Raw genomic sequence first — 13,488 nt, 5'->3', positions numbered from 1 at the left:
CGCACAGATTCTAGGCAGTTAGTAATAAAAGCGCTATGGATCCAGATGTGGTGGCAGCCCTCTCCCATTAGATGTTATATGCCCTGCGGAACTGCGACAAATCCCGCAGGGCCCTGATGGCTTCTGGGAGGGTGTTCCAAAGTATTGGGGTCGCAACCGAGAAGGCTCTTGCTCTGGTGGAATTGAGCCTAGCTTCTTTTAGCCCAGGGACAGCCAAAAGATTTTGAGAGCTTGATCACAGTGCTCTCTGGGGAACATACGGGGCAAGGCGGTCCCACAGATAGGTAGCTCCTAGGCCATATAGGGCTTTGAAGGTTAATACCAGGACCCTGGAACGGAATCGGTATGCAACAGGCAGCCAGTGCAGCGCTCTCAGCACAGGCTGAATGTGCTCCTGACGGGGAAGCCCCATTAGTAGCCTGGCTGCAGCATTCTGCACCAGCTGCAGCTTCTGAATCTGATTCAAGGGCAGCCCCATGTAGAGAGCGTTACAGTAATCAATTCTTAAGGTGACCGAGGCATGGATCACCATTGCTAAGTCGCTGCCCTCAAGGTAAGGGACCGACTGCCATGTTCGCTGAAGGTGAAAAAAAGCAGCTCTGGCAGTGGCTGCTGCTTGGGCCTCCATAGTTAAGGAGGACTCCAGAAGCACTCCCAAGCTCTTAACCCTCAACGCTGGCGTCAATGGCGCCCCATCGAAGGCTGGTAGAGGAATCACCATTCCTCGGCTGCTGCGACTTAAGGAACCTCCATCTTTGTTGGATTCAGCTTTAAGCCGGCTCAGCCTGAGCCATGATACCACAGCTTGCAGCGCCAGTTCCAAATTATCCAGGGCGCAGCCAGACCGGCCACCCACTAGTAGATAGAGCTGGGTGTCATCCGCATACTGATGACAACCCAGCCCATACCTCCTGACCATCTGGACAAGGGGGCGCATATAGATATTGAACAATGCTGGGGAAAGAACTGCCCCCTGGGGTACCCCACAAATAAGATCAGTTGTAATTCTGGAAGATCTCTAGATCCCACCTGGAAGTTGGCAGTCCTACAAAATAAGCCAAAGATTGCCCTCAACGGGCTCAATTCCCCACCACAAGTCTGTCCCAAGCAAACTTTAGGCAGAGCCAATCAAGCTGGCTGCTGGGTTGACCACCAGGATCAACCAGGCTCAGCCTCAGCAAGGAGGGATTATTTATGACATCATCAAGGAAGCGTCAGCAGTCTTTTATGACCTCACAGCTGGGTAGTTGCAATTTCCAGCTACCATGTGAGCTTAGCACAGAGACATTTTGAATCTGACGAAGGGTAACCCCTAATGGAAGACGGTTGATCTCTGAGGTTCCAACTGCAACTGTCTATACAACAATTGGGAAAGCCGGGGAGTGTCTAAATATACACTTGAAGGAAATACTGGGTATTCCATTACTGAAGTCAAGGCTTTACCTTGTGTACTGCAGCCTGAAGAAGGCGAAGGAAATGGAGAGTTACCTAGGCAATCCATTGCTGCTGCTGTTGCTGTAATTTTGCCAATGCTGTTAAAATCTGGCATCTAGCGTGTAGTGTTTTTTGTCAATAATATTGATAATAAATTGCTTGTTTCAATATATAGAGTGCAAGCCAAGACTTGTATCAACAGTTGTTGCTTTTATACAGTTTTTTCCTTTGTGTTACAATCTCACTTTTCTGTATAGCCATCTCTTTCTGTATAACCATGTGGAGGTTGGCAACCCTAGGACCTGAGGACTTTGTACCACGTGAATTGTCCCTGATCCAGATCCACCGATTTCAGAAGCCCTCAGACTCCACCCCCATGTGCTGGATGCAAATGGCTATGCCTGTGCCCAGCCGGACCTCTCAGCCTGCCCCTTCTTCCCTGCCTGCTGCCCAGTTCAAGCCCAACACTCACGGTTTGCGCAGGATGGTGGTAAGCAAGGCAGTTGGGCCCAGTTGGGAGAGCAACGCCAGTGCCTCCTGTAGCTCTTCCCCATCTTGGTCCCCAGCCCTTGGCTCCAGGGCGACAAAACGGAAAAACTGGGCATCGCGGTCTTGGAAATAGCTTTCCTGCCGTACTACAAAGGGGGAGACAGGTGAACAGGGAATGAGAGGGGGAAGAAGAAGAAGATATTGGATATATATCCCGCTCTATACTCTGAATCTCAGAGCGGTCACAATCTCCTTTACCTTCCCACCCCCACATACACACACACACAACAGACACCTTGTGAGGTAGGTGGGGATGAGAGAGCTCTCCTAGAAGCTGCCCATTCAAGGACAACTCCTACGAGAGCTATGGCTGACCCAAGGCCATGCTAGCAGCCGTATGTGGAGGAGTGGGGAATCAGACTTGGTTCTCCCAGATAAGAGCCCACACACTTAACCACTACACCAAACTGGCTCTGGAAGAGAGAGAAGGATCAGGCAGAGAGAGAAGGAGCTGGCAGAAATGAGGGCTATCCTCTCTGTCATGCTGGGGAGATGTGACTGGCCAGTTGTGACCTATCTGTTTTGGAATCCCTCCTAATGTCATCTGTTAAAGCCTCACTTCACTCCTGAACTAGGAAGCCTTTCTAATACTGAAGGGGAGAGGAAAGAGAGAGGGAGGCTGGACCAGGAGTAAGGCTGAAAAGTAACAGGGAAGGAAATCCAGAGCAGGGCTTTTTTGTAGCAGGAACTCCTTTGCCTCTTAGGCCACACATCCCTGATGTAGCCAGTCCTTCAAGAGCTTGCAGGGCTCTTAGTACACAGCCTGCTGTAAGACTCAGGAGGACTGGCTGCATCAGGGTTGTGTGGCCCAATATGCAAAGGAGTTCCTGCTACAAAAAAAGCCCTACAGAAAGGGATGGCACGGTATCCAAAGACACCGCAAGGTCCCAACATTTACTTTATTATTCATTTACAGAATATATTTTTGTTGTTGCCATCAAGTCGCAGCCAACTTATGGCAACTCTGTAGGGTTTTCTAGGCAAGAGATATTCAGAGGTAGTTTGCCACTGCCTGTCTCTGCGTAGCAACCCTGGACTCCTTTGGTGGTCTCCCATCCAGTGGTGGAATTCTAGCAGGAACTCCTTTGCCTTTTAGGCCACATACCCCTGATGTAGCCAATCCTCCAAGAGCTTACAAGGCTCTTTTTTGTAAGCTCTTTGAGGATTGGCAACATCAGGGGTATGTGGCCTAATATGCAAAGGAGATCCTGCTAGAATTCCACCCCTGCTCCCATCCAAGTACTAACCAGGGCTGACTCTGCTTAGCTTCCAAAATCTAATGAGATTGGGCTAGCCTGGGCAATCCAGGTCAGAGAACCCAATGGGTACTCAAAGCTATTGCTAACTTCCTCCTCTCCTCCATTTTATCCTTACAACAATGACCTGGAGAGGGTGGTGACTGAAGCTTGTGCATCCCAGATCTGAGCTGTCGACACCGAAAAGCCTAAGATGGAGCCTGGGGAGTGCAGGATTTGAGGAGAGGAGGGATCTTAGCAGGGTACAATGACATAGACCATCCAAAGCAGTCATTTTCTCTATGGGAACTGATCTTGGCTGTTTGGTGCAGTGGTTAAGTGCACGGACTCTTATCTGGGAGAACTGGGTTTGAACATATGAAGCTGCCTTATACTGAATCAGAGCTTTGGTCCATCCAAGTCAGTATTGTCTTCTCAGACTGGCAGCGGCTCTCCAGGGTCTCAAGCTGAGGTTTTTCACACCTATTTGCCTGGACCCTTTTTTGGAGATGCCGGGGATTGAACCTGGGACCTTCTGCTTCCCAAGCAGATGCTCTACCACTGAGCCACCGTCCTTTGATTCCCCACTCCTCCACTCGCGGGTGCTGGAATGGCCTTGGGTCAGCCATGGCTCTCGCAGACTTGTCCTTGAAAGGGCAGCTTCTGGGCGAGATCTCTGAGCCCTACTCACCTCACAGGGTGTCTGTTGTGAGGGAGGAAGGTAAGTAAAGGAGATTGTGAGCCACTCAGAGATTCAGAGTGGATGGCAGGATATAAATCCAATATCATCTTCTTCTTCTTCTGTCTTGGAGATCAGTTGCAATACTGGAAGATCTCCAGGCCCCCCCTGGAGGATGGGCACCTTACAAAATAAGCCCAAGTTGCCCTCCCAACTGGCTCAATTCCCCATCTGTAAGAGCGTGACAAATGTTATTCTACCTCACAAGACTGTCCCGAGCAAGCTCTTCTTTAGGCAGAGCCGATCAAGCTGGCTGCTGGCTTGACTTCCAGCTTCAGCAAGGAGGGATTATTTATGACATCATCAATGATGCGCCAGCCGTCTCTTGTGACCTCACAGCTGGGAGGGTGGGCAAACGACACCCAAGCTTCAGAAAGCAAGCTACCCCTTCAGCCTGAAGTCAGGCTTAACTAGCTCAACTCAGCCTAAGCGAGCGTTGGCTGGAGAATTATGAGACCCTGTTTCAGGGCAGTGTGCTGAATTGGCCCCATCCCACAGAGCACCAGAAATGTGATCTCACCATGAGCCAAGACTCCTTCATCCATCAGCACCTGGCAGAGTCCGAGGGCTTGGCTGCGAGTCTGCACCGACAGCCCGGCGCTGAGCAGCGCGTCCACCAGCTCCTTGCCCGAGGAGCACTGCCTGGGAGAAGCAAGAGATAACAGGAAGGCTTTGAGACCCGGGGGAGTCCATTCCGAATGTCAAAGGTGAGAGAGTTTTGAAGCAATGGCTTCCTCCCTTCTGTTAAAGAGAGCTATTCAGCTTCTGCCAAGAGTCTGTAGAGGATAATTATACATTATCTGAGTGTTTCCCAGACCCACGTTCATTTAATTTCATCAAGATGGCACAAATGAATCAAAAGGTTGGCAGGGAGGGAATGCTTGACCCCTCCTATGACCTCTGAATTACTTTAAAAGATCCCAGATCAGGGTTGCCAGCTCTGCGTTAGGAAATACCTAGAAATGTTTGAGGTGGAGCCTGAGGAGGGGTGGATAGGAAGGGATGAACTTCAGGGGGGCATAATGCCATGTAGTCCACTTTCCAAAATGGCCAGTTTCTCCAAGCAATCTGATTTCTGTTGCCTGAAGATCAATTGTAATTCTGGGGAATCTCCAGCTACCACCTGGAGGTTGGCAACTCTATTCAGGGATGGAATTCCAGCAGGAACTCCCTTGCATATTAGGCCACAAACCCCTGATGTAGCCAATCCTCCAAGAGCTTACAAAAAAGAGCCTTGGTAAGCTTTTGGAGGCTACATCTGGGGTGTGTGGCCTAATATGCAAAGGAGCTCCTGCTAGAATTCCACCCCTGACCCTATTCCAGATCCTAGTTGGAGAACATGGCACCATCAAGCTGCTTTATACCCTTTTAGGACAACAAGACAGGTTGGGGTGCAAACCAGCTTAGGCTGTCAATTCTGCCAGGAAAACAATAGCAGAGAGTGTTAAGCCCTCCTGCAGCAGTCACCCCCCCCTGTCAAATCAAAGCCCCTCCCCATATGCAAACCTCACCTGCGATTTGAGAAACCTGAAGACGTTTGGAGAACCATGTTCTCCTGTGTCTTGTCTAGATCAACTCTGTTTTTAGAAGTAAATGTCACACTCAACAATCAAATGAGTAAAAATCAGATTCTGAAACTCTGAATTTTGTATCGACTATAACAAGGACCATTTCTATTCAGACTCTTTGAGATATGGTGTAGGACAGGCCTCAGTTTCAGCAGGAGCTCACAGGATCGCAACTCCTGCTCCTTTCTGAGGGTTCCCCCTCTTCCTCCCCACCTACCTTGTCCATTGAATAGTAGGTGCAGCTGCATAACAATCCCTGGATTAGACGAGCAGGCAGCCAACCAGCCACCAGGGGCTCTGCCATGCCCCCAGCAGCCCTCATTAACCTCTGGAGAAGCCCAGACCACCCTTTCTCCACTTCTTATGTGATTTTGGGTGGCAGGTGGTTGTTGGCCTTTTAACTGTGGGAGGGAGGGGAGAGCCCCAGGCGAGTGAGGCCTGCTTGGGCTGGCTGAATCTCTAGCCAGGCCAAGAAGGCCTCTCTCGCCCAGGGCTCTCATTTCTTGCAACGGTTGCTTTTGGCTGAGGGGAGGTGGCATATGTTAATGAGTTATGCTAATGAGCTCCACCACCTATTTTTCTACAAAATGACTCCAGGAAAAGCTGAAGGCAGCAGAAAAAGAGGAACATTCGATATGAGGTGGGTTGACTTCGGTTCAGTTTGCAAAACCTGAGCAAGAGGTTTTGAATTCCTAAGGCCACTGTAAGTTGGAAATTACTTGATGTCCCATAACACACATAACACATAGAATGTAGACTATATAGAATTCTAAATGAATTTAGAATATAATGCAGATTCACATCTGGAGTGAGAACTCATCACCTGCTGTGCATTCAGAAGAGCCCAGGTTTAATCCTATTAGCTTCTCTCAGACTGTTCCAGGATCTCAAGTTTTAAGTATCCCTCTTCTCTGCCCAAGACCTGGGAAACCACCCCCAGTAGACAGAGCAATTATCCAGCTCTATAAGACATAGACCTATATTCCCCACACTGAAAAAGTTCACAAGCTGTAGAGAAAGGGGACTCTTTGAAATCCCTCAGTCATTTCAAAGAACCACTTTGCTCCCTTTCAATTTAATTTTAGGAAAAGCCTGAAGATGTTGAAATCTTGCCAGCTTTCTAGAAAATTTTGGCTTCCCTTGAAATTCCTTAGACCAGGGTTTCCTAAACTTTTCTTTCCCGTGGCCTGGTTATTTTTACACTTCTCCTTCATGGCCCACTAAAATTTGGGGGTGGAGCCAGGAGACCTTGGGGGTGGAGACAGGAATTACGTCATTTTCTGTGGTGTCAAGGACCAAGTGATGTCACTTCTGAGGCACACTGAACCAAAACTCCACCTTTTCCTGTGATGTCACTTCCAGGGCACTCCCCCAAACCTGCCTCTTCTTCAGAAGTAAATTCATTTTCAGAAAAATCTCTCTGAAACTCATGCTGAGCCAAAATGGGGGTGGAAAGTGGGCAATCCTCTCTTTTCACCCCCACACCTGCATGCATCTATCTGTGTATTCTTCTCCAGCTTGCAAACACTTCTAATGCCCATGTTCAGTTGCCTGCACCACCTACACATCCCTTCCTCAACAGCACTAGCCAGTGTATGCAGTTGGGAGTGCTGTTGCCATTGCCACCAGGAATGCTAGCACTGGGGCCTGGCAGCTGCTCTACCTCAAAATATGCTGACACATTTGGTAGGCCAGCTGCTGCTACTGGAACCCTGACTCAAGCTACAACCAAGCTTGCTTGGTTTCAAGAAAATCTTTCAACAGCTATTTTTCACACTTTTCTTTGGTTGAAACACTGGGAAATTGCTGTGAAAGGTAGCAGAGAATTGTACTGCAATTAATGAACTAATTTCAAGTTTTATGAAGTTCATACAAGCTTTTCTTCAGTTATCCCAAAAAGGATATTTATGAGGGGCTAGCAGCTTTTTACTGGCTGTGTTTCCCATGCCTTTAAAAGCAATCTGTTGTGCAGATACTTAGCCACTGAACTACTTTCATCCTTTTTAATATCTACAGGAGGAGTTTAATTTTGGTGTCAGACAGCTGTTAAAAGCAGGACCAGTAAAATGGTGTCAAGTTCATAGTACCATCTCTTCCAGTGCTGTTGAGATATACCACAGTAATCTCCAATAATCTCTTTCTGCCCCACATCTCTTATTCTCACTCATCCACACAGAAATCTCATAGAAGGCCATCTGGCTACAACTGGGGGTGCCAACTTTTCATTGGTAGAGTTCCTATGTCTGCAACAACAGTATGATGAACAGAACAGTTTCATCCAGCAAAAATGGAAGGAAAGAAAGAGAAAGGGAAAGAAAGGGAAATAATGAAATGGAAGGAAAGGAAAGAACATAAACATAAGAGGAACCATGTTGGATCAGGCCAGTGGACTATCCAGTCCAAAATTCCCTCATACAATGCCCAAAAAGCACCAGATTGTCCACCAGTGGGGCCAGGGCACTAGAAGCCCTTCCACTGTTGCTTCCCCCCATCCACCAGCACCAAGAATACAGAGACAGCATCATTTGCAGGGAAAGAAAGGAAGGAAGGAAGGTACGGGGGCAAAGAAAAAAAAAAGCCTTCCTCACCATCAGATGACCCCAGCCAGCAAAAATTCTGCCCAGGGGTCATTTGGTAAAAAAACAGCTGCTGGAATGCCCACTCCCCGCCCCTCTCAGCTGAAAAAAACACACACACCTTTCTTTGTCACCCAGGCCTCCAGGCTTTTCTCTCAAACACTGGGAGAGGGGGAAAAGGAAGGAGAAGCAGCCCAGCTTCTCTCTGCACAACACAGAGATGGGGCAGGGCTAGCTTTGCTGGGGGCGGGGCTAGCTTTGGCTTTTCTTGTGACCCGCTAGTGAGGCTTCCGTGGCCCGGTACCGGGTCACGACCCTGCAAATGGGAAACACTGCCTTAGACGCTTCATTTGGGGGGAACATGTATTATATACTTCGAATTTTGATTGGGGCAAAACTTTGGTGGCAACTTCAGCTGCATCAGACGTGAAACGGCAAAGAAAACAAAAATTGGTCCACAGGCATTGCCCATAGCTAGACAACACTAATCTCTCACTACAAAGGCCAAGTGAGGAGCATACATACCTGTAGAGCCGGAGGTGGTGCTTATGATCACGGATAAGGTCTGGATACATGATTGCTAAGTGTGCAGCAAGGAGCCTCCCTGCCTTCTGGATTTTGTTTGATGACACCTGTGAAACAAGAACGAAAGGACAGCTTTACTGGCTGGGCAAGAGACTTTTATACTCAGTAGTCAGTATAGGGGGCTAGGTTTGCCACTTACCAGGCTGGGGAGCAGGGCAACTTCTGCCCCTGTTGCCTGTCCAATCTTTGGTAAACAGTGGGAGAGAAATGTGGGGACTGCAATGACCCAAGGCATGAGATCAGTTCCAGTTGCTCTGGAAGTGATGTCACCACCTCACCGGGCACTCTAGCATTTGTTCAAAACTCCAGCTTTGAGCAGATGCTAGAGCAGCCAGCAACATGGTAACATAATTTCTGATCATGCACCTGGAAATGACTTTATTATCAGGAGATGCTGTCTCCACTCCCTTCAAAGGATAATGTTGACAGCTCTGTTTGGGGAATTTCTGGAGATTTTGGAGGTGGAACATGAGGAGAGTGGGGTTTGGGGAAGAAAGGGACCTCAGTGGGGTAGAATACCATACTGCCCACTCTCCAAAACAGCCATTTCCTCCAGGAGAATGGATGTCCATAATCTGAAGATCAGTTGTAGTTCTGGAAAATCTCAGGCTCCACCTGAAGGTTGGCAATTCTACCTAGTGAGGACGCCTGGGAGGCTTGATTTGTTTGTTGCACCGAACTCTTTTTTGTTGGTTGCCCACCATGGTGTGATCATAATTTCCTCCTCCTTTTTCCTGTCACATGACTCTTATGTCGCAAGGCTTCTGGTCACATATGGGTCTCGTTCTCAGTGGGTTTGGGTCTGGAAAGGTGGGAAACCACTGACTGAATGTGCCATATTTGTAACGGTTGACCTCAAGGGGCAGATGGTTTTTATTGGAATATATAGAAAATTGGACTTAAGAACATAAGAGAAGCCATGTTGTATCAGGCCAATGGCCCATCCAGTCCAACACTCTGTGTCACACAGTGGCCAAAAAAAACAAGTGCCATCAGGAAGTCCACCAGTGGGGCCAGAACACTAGAAGCCCTTCCGCTGCTGCCCCTCCAAGCACCAAGAATACAGAGCATTACTGTCCCAGACAAAGAGTTCCATCTACACCCTGTGGCTAGTAGCCACTGATGGACCTCTGCTCCAGATGTTTATTCAGTCCCCTCATGACTTGATTAAGCATCTCTGTGGCCTTGAGAGCAGTCGTTATCTCAGGTGACCTCCAGACAGCACCTGGAGGCAACCCTAACATCACAGTGGAAACACCATTTATGGGCTCTTTCCATTCTGCACAATCAAGTTACACCCTTTGAAGTTCATTGAAGTCCACCGGCTTTGAAGGGTGAAACTCCGCTTTAGGGCTGCATTGCAGATCTCCTGTGGAACTGGTATAATTTTCTGTAGTTATCTGGATTCATAATATATATTTATGCTTTAAGAAAAGTGTTCAAGGAAGTAAACAAGTTAACAAAAGTACAAATCCACATGTAGCCATTAATCCAGAAAGCATTAAAAAAAACCCAGCTAGAATTCAAAATTAGGTCAAGAACTGCATTTAAAAGGCCTTCTGAGAATTGGTTGTGAGTTTTTTGGTGGATGGTAGAAAGCCTGCAATGAGGAAGGGCTGCCAACCTCTAGGTGGTGGTCCAGGTGGAGATTTCCCAGAATTACAACTGATCTCCAGGCAACAGAGACCCATCCACCTGGAGAAAACGGCCACTTTGGAAAGTGGATTCTGTGCCATTATGCCCTGCTGAAGCCCCTCCCCTCTCCAAACTGCACTCTCCTCAGGTTCCATCTCTCAGATCTCCAGGTATTTCCCAAACAGGAGATGGAAACTCTTACTGAGTATCAGATCCACTTCAAGGTATTAGTATTGACATTTAAAGCCTTGCGTGGCCTGGGACCAGCATACCTGAGGCACCGCCTCTCCCCGTATAAGCCCTGGAGGTCGTTACGTTTGGCCACCCAACATCTTCTGACCATCCCTGGCCCAAAGGATGTCCGCCTTGCTTTGACCAGGGCCAGGGCTTTTTTGGCCCTGGCCCCAACTTTGGAGGTTCAGGCCCTTCCGGATCTGTTACCATTCCGCAGGGCCTGTAAAACGGAGCTGTTCCGCCAGGCCTTTGGCTGAGGCAGGTGGGCGTCCTTATTTAGTTATGCCATCTAACTGGCCTCCCAACACTGACTACCATCTGGATTGGAGGAAATCGGGCCGATATAGCTGGCATCTTTGGACACCTAAATTGTTATCCACGCTGCCTTAACTTACATTAAATCCAAGCTATTGGTTCAGCTGTCAGTTGTCTTAAACACTTAATATGTTTTAATTGTTTAACTGTCATACTGTTTATCTATTGATGCATTGTTGGTTTTTAACAGTTTGATATGTTGGAATCCACCCTGAGCCCTTATGGGAAAGGGAGGAATACAAATCCACAGAAATAAACAAATAAATACTGAGGGGGTCTAAAATGTACTTCAAGGGGAAGGGAATTCCAGTGAGCAGGAACACTTCCTTAAACTGTGGAACTGTTGCACCATGGAATTACTTCCATATTACTTCTATTAAAAGCAGGAGCTCACTTAAGCGCAACTCCTGAACCTTTCTGGAGGGTTCCACCTCCCCCTCCTCCTCCCTCTCCTCACCTACCATTCCTTTGTCTGACCATTGAATAAACCAGTGCAGCTGCATAATCCCTGGCTTTTCAGAGGACTGTCTTTAACATTTGGGTCTTTCTTCTTCGTGACAACAGATGCTGTTGCTAAAATTGCCTTTGTACTGAGTGCCCATCCTGAGGGGCACTGAAGATCCCGTCTCATCATCTATGATATTAAGTGCTATCATTAATTTCAGAGCTGTTGATTTTATAATAAATGTTTGTTATAATGAAACCATTAACATCTTGACTGTTTTCTTTGTGCTCTTAAAACAATTTTCCCCCAGGTAGGCTTATCAGTTCTGGATTGGAGATTCTTTTGTGGTGAAGCATGTGTGGTGGGCGGTGCCTTATGACATACTTCCGGTGATGTTAGAGAAGGGTGTGACATATGCTAATGAGTTATGCTAATGAGCTCCACTACCTATTTTTCTAGAAAATGACCCCTGATTAAAAGCATTTGATAGATGCCTTGTTGTGATCCTCAGTCACAGCCATAAGCAGGTCACTCTTAATTTACTTTAGAAGTCGGTTTGCCAACCTACATAGACGTAGCTCCCATTTTAGCAAAGGGGGTTACCTCCCAGGTAAGCAGGCTTAAAACTGGGGCTAAGCACTGCTGCAATACCCTTCATGTTACCTACTTTTAGGGTTGCCAGCTCTGGGTTGGGAAACACCTGGAGATTTGGGGGGTTGAGGCTGGGGAGGACAGGGTTTGGGGAAGGGAAGATCCTCAGCAGGATACAATACCATAGAGTCCACCCTCCAAAGCAGCCATTTTTTTTCCCCAGGGGAACTGATCTTGCTCATCTCAAGATCAACTATAATCAGGCCTGTAGCTACGGGGGGGGGGGGGGCAGGAGGGGCCAGGCCACTCCATGTAAACCCCCTTTCCCTCTCCATTCCCAGGCGCACACAAGAGCACAAGTGAGAGAGCATGAGACAGTGACAGTGAGAGAGGAGAGAGAGCAGCAGTGAGTGAAAGAGCGAGAGAGCGACAGAGAGGACGCGCGCGAGAGAGCACAAGAGGGAGAGCTGGGGCTGGGTGGCTGGCCGCTGAAAGGAGCCAAGCCCCGCAGCCCCCACCCACCCAAAATTTTATCTCCTGGGGCCCCCAACCCAAAAATGTCTGGCTACGGGGCTGATTGTAATAGCAGGAGATCTTGAGAAGCCACCAGGAGACTGGCAACCCTATGTCATTCTAGTTAAATAGCTACATATTTGGCAGTGGACCAACCCAGATACGGTTGGCTACATAAATGATACAGATTTAGAGACATTTCACCAACGGCTTTATATCGCATAATGTATTCTACTTTCAACAATCACGAGGCAAACACCTACAATGCCTCTCTAAAGGCGCTCTGGTTTGCAAGGCAATTTTGCCACTGCGTGTCTCAACAAAGGATGCAGCCCTTCCGTCAGCATGATAAGGGGCTAGGGCTTTGTTTTAAAGAAAAAACATGAATGGTGAGATTCTCAGGTGTGTAATACAATGTGACCACAAGGAACCATGAATATCTTTCATACTGACACTGTGTGACTTCTCGCAAAGGGAAGTTTACCTGCTTCAGGTTGTGGCTGGACACCAAGGCTTGCTCACTGTCTGGAAGCGGGGTCTGGAAGGGAAAAGAACAAGGAAACTTCTTTAGCCAGTTTACAAGATGAGGAAGGAACTGTCTGTTGCTTGCACCCAGCGCAATGCAGCACGGCAGCAGCATCCTTCAGGCAAAGGAAATGACTCTGTGAAAAAGGATCTGCTGTTACCTTTGGGGATCAAAAGACCTCAGGCTGACCGGATGGCGAAAGGGAGACCAAACACAACATTGTCTAATTAAACATCTATTTTTATCCCTCCATGGAGCTCAGGGTAGCATAGAGAGGTGTCGAACTCATTTGTTATGAGGGCAAAGATCTGGCATACATGTCACTTTGTTGGGGGCTGGAGATATAAACTTTACAAAGGTGATTTCAGATGTGGAGTGGCAATAGCAGGTGAATGGACAGGGTATAAATCTATAGTCTTCTTCTTCTACCGTGTTCTTCATAAAAGGCTAGGAAAATCACAAATGTCCCAATGCTGAACTAGGGCAAAACATAATCTCAGGACTCTCCTCCTGCACCCTACCCTGATGCTATCAGTAGATATT

At 47.9% G+C, this 13,488-nt stretch overlaps 2 protein-coding genes across 2 annotated transcripts in view; one reads left to right on the top strand and one right to left on the bottom strand.

Moving 5' to 3' along the window:
• SLC48A1 (solute carrier family 48 member 1) overlaps positions 1-13,488 on the top strand; it is a 456,994-nt gene that overhangs the window by 322,237 nt on the left and 121,269 nt on the right. The window lies entirely within an intron of this gene.
• The window catches only part of RAPGEF3 (Rap guanine nucleotide exchange factor 3), a 98,809-nt gene that overhangs the window by 56,283 nt on the left and 29,038 nt on the right, over positions 1-13,488 (bottom strand). The window contains exons 3-6 of the mRNA XM_060253309.1: positions 12,904-12,957; positions 8,627-8,733; positions 4,478-4,599; positions 1,907-2,069 (exon numbers count right to left, since the gene is read on the bottom strand). Of these exons, the coding sequence (XP_060109292.1) occupies positions 1,907-2,069; positions 4,478-4,599; positions 8,627-8,733; positions 12,904-12,957 (446 nt within the window). The remainder of the gene's footprint in view (positions 1-1,906; positions 2,070-4,477; positions 4,600-8,626; positions 8,734-12,903; positions 12,958-13,488) is intronic.

The sequence above is a fragment of the Heteronotia binoei genome, chromosome 13 (assembly GCF_032191835.1).
Source record: "Heteronotia binoei isolate CCM8104 ecotype False Entrance Well chromosome 13, APGP_CSIRO_Hbin_v1, whole genome shotgun sequence".
Classification (NCBI taxonomy): Eukaryota; Metazoa; Chordata; class Lepidosauria; order Squamata; family Gekkonidae; genus Heteronotia; species Heteronotia binoei.
This window is presented reverse-complemented; position numbering and strand designations above follow the sequence as displayed.